The following is a 17,068-nucleotide window of genomic DNA, read 5'->3' as shown; positions in this document are numbered from 1 at the left end:
TAAGTATGTCCCACATGTTTTATGAGAAATGATTTTATAGAAAAATTATTATTTCTAAAAAGCCACATTAAACGATTGAAAACTTATTAAAACTTCAAAATTGCCTTAAATTTGAAGTTCACCTATTCTCTTCTTTTCTCTAGGAAATTAAACATAGATAGAATTAGGGGTGAACATTGATCGGTTGGAGTTGGTTTTTCGATTAAATCACCACCAAACCGACTATGGTCAATTTAGTAAATGTTCAAACTGACCTTGATTGTCGAGGAGTAAAAGTCAGTCAGTTTGATCGTTTTTATTCTTTAATTTTTTTTCGAAATTTTCCGATTTGGAACTTTCTAAACCAACACCGATCGACCTCCCTTCTTCTCTAACCGATCGATTTCGATTTGATCGGTCGGCTTGGTTTTTTAGTCTATCATGCTCACCCTAGGTAGAATGAGAATGAACTTAAAGAAAATATCACTTTTGATTTTAAATATATATATATATATATATTTCCCCATGTGTTAAGCCAAATTTGATCAAGAGGGAGCAGGTTGGCATCGGGAAGAAATCATATGATTGGTTCAAATTTGAGAGTGGGGTCCAACGTGACGTGGCAAAAAAATGTAAAAGAGAGGGGGGTGGTAAGAAAGAGTGGTTTTTAGGAGGAAGCCGCAGTTTTGTTAGACAGACCGTACGGTGACGAAGAGATGCCACGTGTACGGTGGAGAGAAGAAGAAAGATTGGTAGACTTCCAATAAGAAAATGACAAATCACTTTATGTCGAAATCAAACAGTGACAGTATGGTGAACCTTAATCAGGGAAGTAGATGTCCTACAAAAACTAAAGCCCCACACTCTCTTACCACCATTTTCTTGCATGCATGCAACAAAGCCCACACTAATTTTCTCACCATCATCATCATTATTATTTTCCTCAAATTACAAAAACCATCCTTCAAGTATACTCATTATTGTAATTACACATTCAAACTTTCAATTGTAAAAATTAAACCCTCAAACTTTTACAAATGTTAAAATTAGACCTCGAATGTCAATGATAAAAATTGAACTCTCAAACTTATTCAATTGTTATAATTTCTACAATTATATAAATTTGAGAGTCTAATTTTAACATTTGTATAAGTTTGTGGCTCAAATTTTATAATCGAAAGTTTGATGATGTAATTGTAGCTATCACCATATTTTAAGGGTAGTTTTTACCATTTATCCATTTTTATATATATTCTCTCTCTTTTTGGGAAAAGATTCTTTACTTAGTCCTCCACTCAATTTTAACTCCAAATCATGATTTGTTAATTTGAATAAGTGATAAACGAATATGATTTTAGTAATATAGAAGTTGTCATTTTGTTAATAATGTTAATAATTTTTTTTCTTTTGTATTTTTCTATAGAAATAATCAATTTTATTTATAATAGATCACATTTGTAAATGTAAAAATTTATCAATCATTATCTTAGATGTATTCCTAATAAGTTAATTAAACTACAGCTTAGTTACATAGGAAATGGTTTAAAATGAAAAAAACTATTAAAAATATTTTCAAATATAACAAAATGTCACAGTTTATTAGTGATAAATATTGATTAAAAATATTTTACTACATTTGAGAATAACACTAGTTATATTAAAGGAAAATTATTTCAAATGGTAAAACTATTGAAAATATTTACAAAATGTAGCAAAATGTTAGAACTATCAATGATAGAATGTCTATCAGTGTCTATCAGCGTCTATCATTGATAGTTCTAGAATTTTGCTATATCTTGTAAATATTTTGATTTATTTTACTATATTTTAAAACAGTCCTATATTAAAATATGTTATTCCAATAATATAATTAAGAAAAGGCGCTATAGAAAAAATTCAGAGAAATTTAAAGTAATTTCTTCACAAGTACCCATTTTTTAAAAATGAAATATTAATAACTAATTATAAGTTGAGGATATAATATGTATTTGCCCAAAAATTTAAACTAATTATTAAACTAATTAATTTCAATAAAATAAACTTCCACGCAAAAATAATTGACCATTAAATAACATTCTCAAAATTTATAACCTTGAACCAAAGTTTTGCACTCTAATGTTGTTTTCTCTAAAGAAATTATCATTTTCATATGGATAAATATTCTATAATTATAAGAGAAAACTTTCCAAAGATTTGGTGTATCAACTTATTAGATGGTAATTATAACACTTATTTAATTTTAGGGTTAAAATTGATGAAAATGAAAGCTTATGATCCAATGAATACAATTTAACAAGTATAGCGTTGTAATTGATTTTTCCTTTAATCATGATATATATTTTTTAAAGTAAAAAAAGCAGTACAATTTTTTTTTAGAATTTTTAAAAATAAAAAAATAAGAGAAACTATTTATCCAAAATAACAAAATTTTAATATTATTTGATAGATGTTGATAGAGACTGATAGAAATCTATCAATGTCTATCAGTGATACAAACTATATATCTAACTTTAACAATATGAACACAAGTTTTTTTTTTTCTTTTTTGGTTATAAATATGAACACAAAAGTTAATTACACAAATTAAGGCTTCTATAATCCAAAAAGAAAAAAAGAAAAAAATCCACATGCATTTTCACAATCCAAATATATAGCCTATGCAAGAAAAAAAAAACCCTCGAGAGCCTATAATTTTGATGATTCATATAGCATGTTATACACGAAAATGACTAATTCTTGGTTTGCTTTAATTAATAATGGTAATCCATTATTATTTCACTTTGTACAATTATGGATGATTTATATAATCGTTAATGGACTAATTATGGCTAAATATTTAATTAGTCAATAGATATGTAGAAACACATCCAACTTTTTTCACATTATGTGTAACTATTTATAGTTTTTAGTTGGATTATTTGGTCCTAATCATCCTAGCTGTGCACCCCCTAAAACAAGCCCAATATAATGTCTTAATTTCTAATAAATTTTGGACATATAATCTTAATTTGTATAGTGTATTTTTAAATGGTTGTCTTTGGAAAGTTAAGATGTTTTCAAGAGTATATTCAAATGATTGCTATACAATAAATATGTTCTAAAGTCAAGATTTTTTTTTCCAACACGGGTAAGGATTCAAACCTTCAATTTCGAGAAATAATTTTTATTTTTTCAATGTGAGATCCTCAACACGTCCCTTTAAGATGATGCTCTTTTTTGAACTAATATTTGTTTGGGCATCATGAGGTCTAATATCATATTAGATAACATAAGGTTTCATCTCAAAATCGTGTGGTCCTTTGACGTTTTCAATGTGGATTCATTAAAAAAATAAATAAATAAGAGAGAAATTAGATGTAATTTATGGAAATTAATTTTTGTCGACATGTTAATATTTTCATATATCTTATAAATTTGATATTGATAGACACAAGGAGTAAATTAACTCTTCCACTATGTTGTATAAACATATCACAAAAATATAACAACATTATAAAATATGAATGTAATATTAATAATAAGAAGTCTTAACTTATTTAAAATAAATAAAATGCTTATTAATTTTCTTTTTAATTTTTACATATATATTTTTTAATTTTTTAAAATATTTTAAAAATATCCATCGATATTAATATTGTGTGATATTTTCAACTATCTCGTATATTTTAAATTTATCATAAAAAAAAAAAAAAAAAAAAAGGTGAAAAAGAGACGATTCTTGAAAGTTTCGATAGTGGGAAGTAAAAATTTTTAAAGATGAATTCCATTCCGGACATGTTTTATGCTTTTGTTTGTCCTCTTGTTTTTGTATCTCTTCATGAACTTTTTTGGTATCCTAGATAATAAATGTGCACAATAACCCAATGTATTCAAATTTATCGATGTAGTTCAGCTTTCATATTAATTATACATATCATTAGGCTATATTTTTTTTAAATTATTGTTTAAAGGTATAGGTAAGGGTTTGTTTTTGTTGATTTGAGGTGGATAATGGATATGATGGGATGGGTTTTGATTAATTTGCAGCATTAGCCTTTCTTTTAGAGATAAATAATGGAAAGGACAAAAATAAAGACTCATCCCTCTAATAAATTAACTGTTGTCTTTTTGCAATTTTAACTTTTTCTTGTGCTGAAAGTTGAATTTTTTGAAAGGGGAAGCTTCCCAAATTTAGACCTATCTTGGTTTGGTTCAATGTAGGTATCTTTCGGCCACCATCATCTCTCCTTCATACACACACTAGATTTTATTTTTGTCGACGCAAAAAAACATCAGTAGATCTTAAAAAATATATTGTCAGAACCTCTGCCGACGTTTTTATGCATGAGATACAAAATATGGATGGAAGTGCATCGACAAAACTGCTGGCAACACATTTGAGATTAGATAACTCTTAGAGATTATAGGACCAAACTTCACTATTTACTATAAAAATAATTTTTAATGATTAATGAGAGCATAGTAAAAAGTCCTACTCAAAAAATAAGATATCAATTAATAGTTTGATATCACTCTATCTATAACTAAAGTGAGAAAAGGTCCCTCTCAAAGAATTGAGACAATTAAACCTAAAAAGTGACCAAAATGTTGATTTTCAAATTAATGATAATGTTTATAAAAGTAAAAAGCTCTTGGCTCTCTTTTATATTTAAGTTTGAGAATTAATATATAAAACTTAGAGCTAGAGGGGACCCAGCTACACATAATTAAATGTTGATTTTCAAATTTATGATTGTGGGAGTAAACCAAAGTTGCAAACTTATGCAAACTAGTTTTGATTAATCATAGGAGACGACAATCATAGCTTAATTCTTCAACATTTAATTTTAAAGAAGATTGGTGGGATATTAAATCTTAGGTAGGTGACCATTATTGAACCAATTATGTATAAATCATTCGTTACATATTTATGACCCTTTTTTACCGTTAGACCAATTTAAGATATTTTCCTAAAAGGAATATTGTGTTACCCATTTTGCAAACACACTGTGAATCTGGAAGTGTTATTTTTGTCATTCTTGTTTGTCTAAAAGCATAGGATTCATGGCCTCCTTACTCCTACATTGTTTATTCAAATGTTAATTCCTAACATTTTTGTACTTGAGACTTAAACTATAACAACTCCTATTGGTAACACACTTTGAGCAATTTTGAAATCCATCACCCACAAAGTTATAATGCTAATTAATAAAGGGGTTTAATTGTAACAAATTCACATAATTAATCTTAGGAAATAGCTTGTTTTTTAAATTTATACTTGTTTGCTTTCAATTCAATATTTCAATTTTTAGTTAAATTAAAAAAAATCAAATGATTATTAATTAACCCATGTGTAAATAAACTACTATTTCTTAAGTAGTAAATAGCATTGAAAATATTCCTTTTGTTTGTCATAATTTTGAATAAAAAGACAATCATTGTCTCTCTGATTTTCCATTAAATTTTCCTGGATATATTCTAAATGCACTGAATCAAATTGAAATGTAGATAAAATTAGTAAATTTAGACAAAAATTGACATAGAACGAATGTTTTGCATTTAATAAGAAAAAGAGCAGAAATCATTGGAATGAAAAGAATATATATATAATATATATAATATATATATATATGTGTGTATATATTGTTATTGTTATGGGTAATATATGTAGGGTTGATATGTTTAATTATGAAGCAAAAGAGGACAGCCAAATGCTCTCACATTGTGTGTGTCTTCTACGTTAAATTGCGTAAAGAAAGAGACAAAGGCTAAAAATATAGAGTAGAAAAGGTGAGGTTGGTGTTCTGATTTACACCTCACTCCCCAACAACAAAATCTCAATTATTTTGTTTCCATTTGATTCATTCATTTCATCTCTTTCATAAAGCAAACAAACAAAACACAATCTATTTACCTCATTCTTCTCTCAATAACCCTTTTCTAACTCAAACCCTAATTTTTCTTCCTCTTTAAACCTCCTCGATCAAGAAAAACTAAAACGAATTTTTAAAAACTATCTTTTAGTTTTCAAATTTTGATTTCGTTTTTAAATTGGTAAATAGTAGATAACAAATTAAAATAATTTAGAGGTGAAAAACGTATTAATATGTTCACAAACGAAAAATGAAGAACCAAACAATTTCCATATAGGACTTTAGCTTTTTTTAGATTAAATTATAAGTTGAGTAGACGTAAAGACTTGAATATTTTGTTAGATTTGACTTGGTTTTTTAAAATAAGTTTTTCTAAGACTTTCGAACTTTTTTTTGGCCTTTTTTTTGTTCTCTCTTTCCTCTCACTTTCTCGTCCCCTCTTTTCTCTCGTTGTAAATAATCTTGACTTTTTTCCTTCTTTCCTATCTCCCTCTTACGTGTTTAGTCATTGCCAATGTCTTCTAAATCCTCTAGCGATGACACTTTTCACCTGTGATTGTTGAGTCGTGATTTCATGTAGTGCAACAACGAGTGTGGGTTGTTGCTTTTCTTTTAGCAACTCACAGGCGCGCAACCTGCAAACAATGAATGCAATATGAACCATGTCGTTGCAAGGCAATGATGAGACGACAAGCAATGCATGGCGTGTGGCACTTTCCAAGACCTAGAAACCTCGATGTGCAATGCCCAAGGAATCCCACATGTAGAGGGAAATAGTGAGAGAAAATAGGGAGTGAGAGCAAGAGAAGAAAAGAGAAAGAAATGCAGAAAAAAGTCTGATGACACTAGCGAAGGGTTAAAAAAGGGAAATTTTCAAAAATATAAAAATAAGAGAAACTATTTACACAAAATAACAAAATTTAATTTTTTTTGATAGAGGTTGATAGAGGCTGATAGGATGAGTGGTAGAAATTGTTAGAAGTTTATTGATACTATGTGATAGAAACTGATAGAAGTCTATCAGAATCAATCAGTATTTTTTTGCTAGTTCTGTAAATAGCTTGACATTTTTTCTATCGATGAGAATTTCTCTTATAAAAACTTATTTTGAAAATTATGATAAACTCATTTTGAAACAAAATTTTAACTCCTCAATACAAAAGTTCCCAAATACTTTTAGGCTATGTCATCAAATAGGTCAACTTAAAAAAAGTTATATTTAATGGACCTTTTAAACTTTTAATTAATCATTAAATAAGATGAAGAACCTTTAGTAAACCCAAAATTGAAACGTCCAAAACCTACTAAATACAAAACCTACTAAATACAAATTTTAAAATTTAAGCACTATTGTTTCCTTTTTTTGCTCTTAATTTTTTAAAAGTATGTTTAGTTTGTGATCATAAATATTTATTTATTACCTTTCTTATATTGACTATTTATAGAAATAGACTTCTATCAACTTCCATCGATAATAAATTTCTATCAATTTCTATCATTGATAGATACTGATAGACTTCTATCAATCTCTATCAAAGAAAATTAAAATTGTACTATATTGTGTAAATAGTTTCACTTATTTTTTTATTTTTGAAAAATTTCTACTTAAATTCTACGAACTTTTCTTAAAAAAAAAAAAAAACAAATTAAATTGATGAAAACAAAATAGTGATTAAAAACGAAATTTGTTAAGAAAGTTGAATTACATGAACAATTAAACATTTTTGTTATTGGTGGATCGAATAAAATTAAATATTTGGATAGGATTTGTGGTAGCTGAAAAGATGACACAAGAGAGGTTCTGACAAATGGTAGCTAAAAGCTATGAAACTTTTATGGCTGTGTCTGATCTCATAGAAACTCAAAAAGCCTTCTCTCTCTCTCTATCCCTCTAGAAAGGCAAAAGTAAAGAGGCTTGTTTAAGCAAATGGGCAGTCTATCTTTCAGAAGTTGTGTAAGCAAAATGTCAGGCTTTTACCATTCTTTTCATCTCTGTTGAGAGGTCGTACCCCATGCACTCACATTATTTCCAAATCACTATCACCCATTACTATTTTCTTTCCCCCCCCCTTCTCCTCTCTCTCTCAACTCCTTCATTATTATTATTATTCAAACTTCCATGTGCTTGTCAATGTTAGGAATAATCTTTGGTTTGTGGTTTTCTAAATGATTCTAAACCTTAAATCCTAAATCCTTATCGAGTTACTAGTATCTAATTAGGAAACGTTTGGAATAAGGAGTGGAGTTGTGAACTCTTCATGAGATCCATATAGTGTAAAAGAGTAAATAAGACATATAACTGATCTTTTTAACTGTGGAGGCCCATAAGCTCATTCGGCAAATACCTCTTAGGATTTCGAAAAGTTGTACCGTGTGTACTTTTTTATGAGTTGCAGAGATATGAGTATGTTTATTTTTTTTTTACAATATGTAGGGTGAGAGATCGAATTTGAAACCTTGAAGTTATCGTACATACTTGATGTTAGTTAGGCTATACTCATTTTACCATATGAGTATGTGTATTGTGTGTTTGGTTTATGTTTATTTATAGTATGTTTTTGGAAGTGTGTTTAGTTTTATGGATTTTAATAGGGATTGTGTTTGGATCGAAAATCGATGTCGTTAATTCGACTCCAAATCAAAACAAAAATATTTATCAATCACCGAAACCTACTTCTTATATTAACAAGTAGCATAAGCGGCAATTACATGGTCGATCCATAGAGAGGTCATGATTTAATCTTGTCGATCCACAGAGAGGCCATGATTTAATCTTATCTTAAGTTGAATTCGACTATGAAAAGCAGTAAAAACGGGGGTTTTGGTATTGGATAAAGTGAAAACATGCAATAAATTAAATTGCAAAGGATAAATGTAAACTATGATTGGTCTATCTAGCTTCTAGATTCATTCAATGCAATTTCTATCATCGACTTCTGTAATTTAAATAAGCAATTGATTCATGCGTGCACAACAACTCGCTCGGTGCGATCTAACTAGCCTCTACAAAGGCGGACAACTAGAAAAGATCGAATCTAGGGAGTATCCTAAGCATCAATTAAGGTTGGAAAGGTTATACCCCAACTAATTTACATGCTCCTAAATCCTATTGGATTCGATAGTGTCCATATAGAATTAGAAACACATGCATTATGTTCAAGGATTCTATTGTGCCGATTAATTGTCAAGAAAGCCATGTTCAATTAACCAAATTATCTTTGAACCCAGCAATTCATGCATCCTAGGAATAGCCATCAAATACACAATTAACTAATGCTACTTGATTCATTTTAGCTAGACATTCAGGTAAGAATGTGACGTAACTAAAAATCAATTAGTTATGCACGATTATGAGTGAACAGTCAACCTCATAATCATGTGTAAAGCAATTATAATAGATTCGAAAAAGAAACAAATTCAACATGCAGTTTATTCAAGAACATGGAAAATTCAAGAAATTAACAAAGAATTAAAGCTCCAAAAACTAAATAGAAAACCGTTAACTCGAACAATCCATAGAAAAATCGAAGAAGAAGATCCAATCCATCATTTACAATCTAAAATAAAGTAAAAACCTAACCTAAAGATATTGAAAATATAAAGAAAAAGGAAGAAAACCAAGTCTCTCCTTGGCTTCCATAATATTCAGTATAAAATTTGACCTAAAGTGAAGAGATATATATATAGAGTATGTTGGAGCATTGCAACGCTAGGGATAGCATTACAACGCTGTTACGCGAATGGCTCTCGAGCGTTGGATGTGCTGGCTTGACGCTGGGTTGTACAAGAGGACGCGTGCAGATGCTAGAAATTCTGTCAAAACTCGTAGCATTGGAACGCTACCCTATATCCATAGCTATTACTTTTCAGCGTTGGGTTGAAGGGTTGATGAGCGTTGTGATGCTCATGTCAGGGGTAGTTTGGTCATTTTTGCTCCTTTGAAGCCCAGATGCTCAAATTACCTCCAAATTGCTTCAAATTAACCCCATATGGCTCTAAACGCTCGATTCTGCCTCTTGGTTGCTCGATACTTATGAAATAGGATAATTAATATTAAAAATCTACTAACGAGTTTTAGTTAAGCTAGGAATTATAGATCTTTTGGAGAGCTATCAGATTGTTTAGGCTCCGTTCAATAATGCTTTTGTTTCGAGTTTTTTTTTTTTTTTTTTTTTTTAAATATTTATGTTTCCTTTCTCCGAAATTTCATATTATGGTTTTCACATTTCTTAGAAAAAAAATACCTGAATTATTAGTTAAGTTTTGTAATTTTTTAATTAAAAAAAATATGTACTCTTTAAGTTTTCAAATTTCAACTTGATTTTTAAAAATATCGATAAAAAGTTCGGTAAAAAGTTGGGTAACAAAACAAAAAAATTTAAGTGAAAGTAGTATTTATGAGTTTAATTTTTTAAAATAAACAAACTGGTTACTAAACAAGGTCTTAATCCACAATGTTAAGGAATTAGGGTTTAAGGTTTAAAAGTCTGGATTTATATAGTTACATTTTGAATTGTGTGTGGGATGAAATTATTCAAATGTGTGTAACCACTTAGTCAAAGAGTAAATGACTTAACCATATGAGATGCTCAAGTTTGAATCTCAAACCTAGAGTTTTAAAGCTTAAAGAAATATTTGTGGTTAAATCGTAAATTCAGTTCCTACAATTGGGGAGAAAATACGAATTTAGTCTCTATGGTTTATAATTAGAACTCAACCTTTATAGTTTGATAAAACATATCCATAAATAGTTTATATGGTAGAGGTACAATTTATGCGGATTTTATCAAACCACAAAGACTATTTATGAGATTTTATCAAACCATGGAGACTATATATGAGGTCTTATCAAACTATAGAAGCTAAATTCTAACTTTTTCCAAACTACTAGACCAAATTTATAATTTAACCAATATTGGTTATAACCAAGGACCAGAGGGTTGAACTAAATCGGGATCATTATGGGTGGCGTGAGTGGAAGTGTATGTTTTGCGTGGGCGTCTTTGTGAGCTTTTCGGAGTGAGGTTGGGAGGTCTTGGTGCTTGAGGGCTATCTTGTGAAGTAGAGATAGATTCAAGCATTTGGTTCGTTTGATGGTCGGTGATGGATGATCTTGTTTTGTTTGGTGGGATCCTTGGCTGTCGGGGGTGTAATTTTGGATTCATATGGGTCTATGGTGGTTTATGATGCAGGGAGTAGTTTGGAGGCGCGGTTGTCGGAGTTCATGGATGGTGAGAGGGGTTGGAGGTGGCTTACAGTGTCTTGGGAGCTGCTTGAGACCTGAGGTCTTATTCAGGCAGCGGGGCCTAGGGTGAAAGGGGATGATTATTGGGTTTGGGTGCCGAATGCTAGTGGTTGGTTTTTTTTATCGATAGTGCGTGGGAGAGTTTGCGTCCTCGTTGTCCTAGGGTGTCTTGGACTGGTATTTTGTGGGCGGGGGGTGGTATTCCGCGTCACTCCTTTTGTGTGTGGTTAGTTGTGAGGGACAGGTTGGGTACGTGGGATTGGTTGAGGAGTTGGGGTGTGTTGTCAGAGGGGGGTGTCTTTTGTGTGGAGGAGGTGTGGATTCGCGGGATCATTTATTTTTTGAGTGTGTATTTGAGAGAGAGGTGTGGTATGGTGTATTGCGTCAGTTGGGTTCATCTCATCGGGTGGCGAGTTGGGATGTAGAGTTGAATTGGTTGTGTCAAGTGGGGTCGGATAAGGGAGTGTGTAGTAAGTTGTTCCGTGTATTCTGGTGTGCTTCCATATACTACATCTAGCAGGAGCGTAATCGGCGACTATATGGAGGTCGACCAAGGTCGGTGTCTACTCTGGTTCACCTTATGGTCTCTATGGTTCGTGCTCGAGCTGTTTTTTGGCGGATTGATCTTCTTGGTCTTATCTAGTGTGTTTACAGTTGTTTCTTCTTTTTAAACTTTCCGTTGTTCTTTGTTTTGCTGTTGCCCTAAGTTTGTGGAGTTTTGGTTTCTTTTCTCTGGCTTTTTCCCTGGTGGTTTGTGAGTTTTGCGTTTATGTATTGGTTTTGTTCTGATCTTTCTTGTTGGCTTTGTTTTGGTTTTGTTGCCCTATCTTTACTTGTGCTTTGTTGCTTTGATACCTTGATCCTGAACTGTGGGATCCCCCTTGTTGTTGTATAATAATATCACCTATTCAAAAAAAATATTGGTTATAATATTGATAAAAGACAAGAAATGAAAATGATTATTATTTTTTATTTGCACTATAGATCAAAACAATTATTATTATTATATTTGTTTTTATAACAGCACTTTTTTTTGCCAATATATATATATTTTAAAAATTCATCTATATTTGTAATATTACTTGCTTTACATTTTTCATGTTGATAAATGCTTGACTATAGATGGAAAAGAAAATGCCAATATTGATATACCACATATTGGTGTTGAATCTTTCATAAAAAATTATTATGCCAATATGGATTTCAATAGTACACTTTATATTAACAATAAATAAATTTCAATTAAAAAACAAAAAGTAAAAAATTCAAGCTTATCATTTTTTAGTAACATAAACCTAAAAAACATTTAAATAGTCAATAAATAAAACTACATTGATTCCTCGTTTATTTCAGTTTTAAAAGAAATGTTTTGTAATATAATATTGGTGGAATATAGTAAATTAAAATAATGTTTGAAACTTTTTCAATGAGAAGATATATATACACGAAACCCAATAATCATTTGAGAGAAAAAAGTGATAAGAGGAATTGTGAAAGATTTAATTATGCACAATTGTCAAATGTGACAAAATACTAGTTTGCTAACATATCAAAGAGTATACTCCGTCTAATCATATTCAAATCGATCAATTAATATTTATTTTGAATCAATATTATCAATAAAAGAGATCTTTTTTCTCTGAAAGTTTAAATATCTAATTGTTTTAGTCGATAATAAATTTAATCAATTGAACAATGTTCAAATTGATAATATGAATATATAATTTATATATATATATATAAAAAAGGTTATCTAACTAGTTATCGAAAAATCGACCGTCCAATTATTGCTTTTCTTTTCACAAGAAATTATTAGCTTTTATTTTGGAGAGGTGTAGCTTTCTCATTTCCACCCCCTCCTCTTGAATGACACTTCACTTTACTAATTTAAAAACATGGTCACAAAATATGATCAATTATGATGTTGGGTACCTAACTTTCCCACTCCTTTCACTATCCAAAATATTCCCCTCCCACTATAACTCCCAAAATGTTTCCATTTTTATTTCATTTAATTCATTCAATTATGCTTGAACACTTATGTTTCTACTCTTCTCCTTTTCTTATTATTATTATCATTATTATATATGATAAAGTTAAATGGAAAGTTTTACATAGTATGAGGTGAGGGATAAAATTAGTTTTAATACAAAATGAATTTAGTTGATATGTATGTGACCTCTATTAGTTTCTTAATAGAGAATGTACAACAATCTTCAAATCTATACGTATGAATTACGGTCTGATGATTCTTTGTCACTTTACCTAAATTTTCTATTTTTTCTAAAGAATTATCGAATTCCCTTTGATAAGATCATCTTCACTTCATATTTATTCACATTAATTAGAATACATTTCTTTTGATTTTATTATATATATATTTTTGGGAAATTATTTCAAATGGTAAAACTGTTGAAAATATTTATAAGATATAGTAAAATTTTCGATTTATCAATGATAGATGCTGACAGACACCGATAGAATTCTATTAGTATCTATCAATATCACTGATAGACACTGATAGAGTATCTATGTCTATTAGCGTCTATCATTGATAAAAAAAATGTTTAATTATAACAAATTCACATGATTAATCTTAGGGAGTAGTTTTTTTTTAAAAATTTATACTTGTTTGCTTTCAATTCAATATTTCAATTCTGAGTTAAATTAAAAAAAAAAAAAGAAATGAATCAGTGAAAATAGTGTTATATAAGCTTAAGTTAAATTAGAAGAAAAAAATATTTACTTCATATTTATTCACATTATTTATAAATATTTTAATTTATTTTTCTATATTTCAAAACAGTCCTATTTTTTTATATAAAAAAAAATTTCAAAACTTAACCATCATTTTTTAAAATATTATTGAGCAAGCTGGAATAATTTAATTACTAGTTTTACTTCTTTGCATGAGAAAGGAACAAAAAACTACGCTATTATAGAGCTTTAGAAAATTCATTTTTGTTTATTTGTCAACTAAAATTAAAAGAAAATTATCATGCTTGTTAGAAATTTATTTTTTTTTAGCAATTTTTACAAATTGTTTTAGAACAAATCAAGGTTCTCATTTTTACAATATCACATAGTTTTGTGAATATAAACATGTCTACAATAATGTTGTCTTTAAAGTTCATCTTATTACAGTTATTAAAAAATTAAATTCGAAATAAAACGATATCAACATTCAAATTTTTCCTCATAATTTTACTATCATGAAATTCGATAATAACATGATATAACACGATCATCAAATTGCAATGAAAACGACGAAACACATTTGACATATCCAAAAAAATACAAAAAAAAAAGTCATCATCAAAATTTCGTTCCAAATTAAACTCATATTCATTTGATCAAACTCAATCGTTTTTTTTCTCTTTTTCTTTTATGGCATCATTTTCAAAAAAATTCCAATGAAATGACTTGTGGGTCTCAAGAATGAGATAGGTGTGTTTCTTTGTATTGAAAGCCACATGTGAAGGAAAAAACATATTGATATGAAATATTGTTCTGTTTATGTCTTATTTTGTCCCAATTAAAAAATATATATATATTAATTTTCCTTTTTTTTTTTTTTTCCTTTTTTTCTTTTTCTTCTTCACGTGCAATATTCTGTAGATTTGCTTCATTCCACATCACAAACCCCTTTAAAAACCCCATTTTTCTGCTCCCAATTCCAAAACCCACCATTTTTCTTCCTTTTTCACCTCTTTTTTCAAATGGGTTTCCTTCAAAAATAAGCATTGATTTAGATTGATTTTAATTTTTTTTTAAAAAAAGTATGGCATTAGAAGCTGTGGTTTTTTCTCAAGATCCGTTGTTAAGTTACAATGGAAGCAAAGATCTTTGCTCTTTGTTTGGAGGAGGGATTTGGGCAAATGGAAGCTTTGAATATCCTGAAATCCCTCAAGATTTTCTCGAGAACCAAACAGAAAATTTCCCATTTGAAGATTGGAACTCATCTTCCTCGGTTTTCGTTCCTAATCCTTCCCCTGAAGCTGCTGTTTCCAGAAATGGGTTGCTCTTCAACGACCAAAATCCGCCATTAGAGGCTGAATCAAGAACCCCAAATCCAATTCGACCCAGAAAACGAAGACCCAAATCTCGGAAGAACAAAGAGGAAATCGAAAATCAGAGAATGACTCACATCGCTGTTGAACGAAATCGAAGAAAACAGATGAATGAATATCTCTCTGTTCTTCGATCTTTAATGCCAGTGTCTTATGTCCAAAGGGTATCTCTTTCATTTTCTCCCATTTTTCTTTTCATTTTACTTTCTTCCCAACAGAAATTAAAATGGGATATCGTAACTCATCAGCTTAAGTTTGATGATTTGACATTGAAACAGAATTATATGCTCTGTTTCTGAAACCTGTTTTGATATAACTAAATTTACCCGCTCATCAACTTAAATTTTTGAGGTGATAGGTAAATCTAAAGTTGCTTGTAATGCCATTTCTTCTCAACGTATCAGTATAACTAAGACTTCATTTATTAATTATTTTGTTCTTTGTTCTTTGTTTTTTTTTGTTTTTTTGTTTTATTTTTTATAAATTAAGTCCATTTTCAAAAACAAGTTTTTAAAAGTTATTTTTTTTTTAATTTTTTAATTTTGACTTGATCTTTTATCCCATTCATAAAAGGAAAATAATAAAAAAAAGAAGAAATTTGGAGTTGAGATGAGTGTCTATAGGATTAATTTTCAAAAAAACAAAAATAAAAAACCAAATGATGAATCTAAATTTATCGTAACTCAACCTCTTAAGTTTTTGAGTTGATGGATAATTTATGATGGAGCTTTGTGAAGCCATTTGTTGTTGATGTGATAAGCATTTGCCTAAGTTTATAGATTGATTAGTAATTTAACTTGTTGAGTTATTTTGTAGGGAGATCAAGCTTCAATTATTGGGGGTGCAATTAATTTTGTGAAGGAGCTAGAACAGCAAGTTCAAGTTCTATCCACAATAGAAACAAAGGGGAAGAATAATTCAGCTGAAGGGTGTTGTAATCCAAATTCAGATTCAAATTCAGATTCAAATTCAAAAATCCCATTCACAGAGTTCTTCAGCTTCCCTCAATACAAAGCAATGGAGAGTTGTTCAGTGACTGAAAATGAGACCCGATGCTCTTCCACCATTGCTGACATTGAAGTAACAATGGTGGAAAATCATGCAAATTTGAAAATAAGATCAAAGAGAAGACCTAAACAAATCTTGAAAATTGTAGCTGGCTTGCATTCTCTTTCCCTCTCTGTTCTTCATCTCAATATCTCTACTATCAACCAAATTGCTCTTTACTGTCTCAGTGTAAAGGTCAGTTTTTTCTTCATTTTTTGAAATGGGTTTTTGTTTTTTTGTCTCTTTCATTTGAAAAACCTTTTGGATTTGAAATTCATTGTAGGTTGAAGATGACTGCAAGCTGACTTCTGTTGATGAAATTGCTTCTGCTCTGCATCAGTTGCTTGGTAGAATAGAAGAAGATTCACTTATGAACTGAAAATTTTTCTTTTTGTTTTCTTTTACTTTATGGGTTAACATTGTTTTCTTTGCTTGTAGGTTGTAATCTTGTTCTAACTAATGTAATCTTGTTCTTCTATGTTAAATTTTTGTACAATTCATCTGTTTTTATTATTTCTTTTTCTTTTTCTGATCTCTCTGTTAATTTTCTGCCATGAGGAATTTGTTTGTTGTTCTTGTTTTGACAGATGAACAAAAGGGGATTTTTTTTTTTTTAATGAGAAATCCAATCTTTTGCTTTTCTGATCTAACATTCAAAAGGTTAAAAGAAAAAAAGTGAGAAAAAAGAAAAGAAGCAAGTAAAGATTTGTGTTTCAGCAATGACTTTAGGAAGATCTTCACAAAACCAAAGGTTTGAAAGATGAATTTGGCAGAAGAAAGTTGTCCTTGTGTGGATGGTCAGCTTTAGAAGTGATGAACTCTTTTTTATGAAGTCTCCTCCATACTTGAGAGAGAGAAAAAAAGGACATTGAATT

General features: G+C 29.7%; 1 protein-coding gene across 1 annotated transcript; it reads left to right on the top strand.

Annotated features, from left to right (window-relative positions):
- The first annotated feature begins 14,698 nt into the window (after window positions 1-14,698).
- Window positions 14,699-16,689, top strand: LOC120077605 (transcription factor bHLH94-like). Its single transcript, XM_090314494.1, has 3 exons — window positions 14,699-15,310; window positions 15,963-16,388; window positions 16,477-16,689. Exons 1-3 carry the CDS (start codon window positions 14,858-14,860, stop codon window positions 16,570-16,572), a joined length of 975 nt encoding a protein of 324 aa, XP_090170620.1. The 5' UTR covers window positions 14,699-14,857; the 3' UTR covers window positions 16,573-16,689.
- The last annotated feature ends 379 nt before the right edge of the window (window positions 16,690-17,068 follow it).

Source organism: Benincasa hispida, chromosome 6, assembly GCF_027475165.1.
Source record: "Benincasa hispida cultivar pf3 chromosome 6, pf3_genome.v1.1, whole genome shotgun sequence".
Lineage (NCBI taxonomy): Eukaryota > Viridiplantae > Streptophyta > Magnoliopsida > Cucurbitales > Cucurbitaceae > Benincasa > Benincasa hispida.
The sequence above is the reverse complement of the archived record's forward strand: the minus strand, read 5'-3'. Positions and strand labels throughout refer to the sequence as shown.

What these genes read in the sequence shown, in the direction of transcription:
- LOC120077605 (XM_090314494.1), top strand. Translation starts at nt 14,858, where the DNA reads ATGGCATTAGAAGCTGTGGTTTTTTCTCAAGATCCGTTGTTAAGTTAC. An exon ending in CAGTGTCTTATGTCCAAAGG is followed by an intron (nt 15,311 to 15,962) that starts GTATCTCTTTCA and finishes GTTATTTTGTAG; the next exon opens with GGAGATCAAGCTTCAATTAT. An exon ending in TTTACTGTCTCAGTGTAAAG is followed by an intron (nt 16,389 to 16,476) that starts GTCAGTTTTTTC and finishes AATTCATTGTAG; the next exon opens with GTTGAAGATGACTGCAAGCT.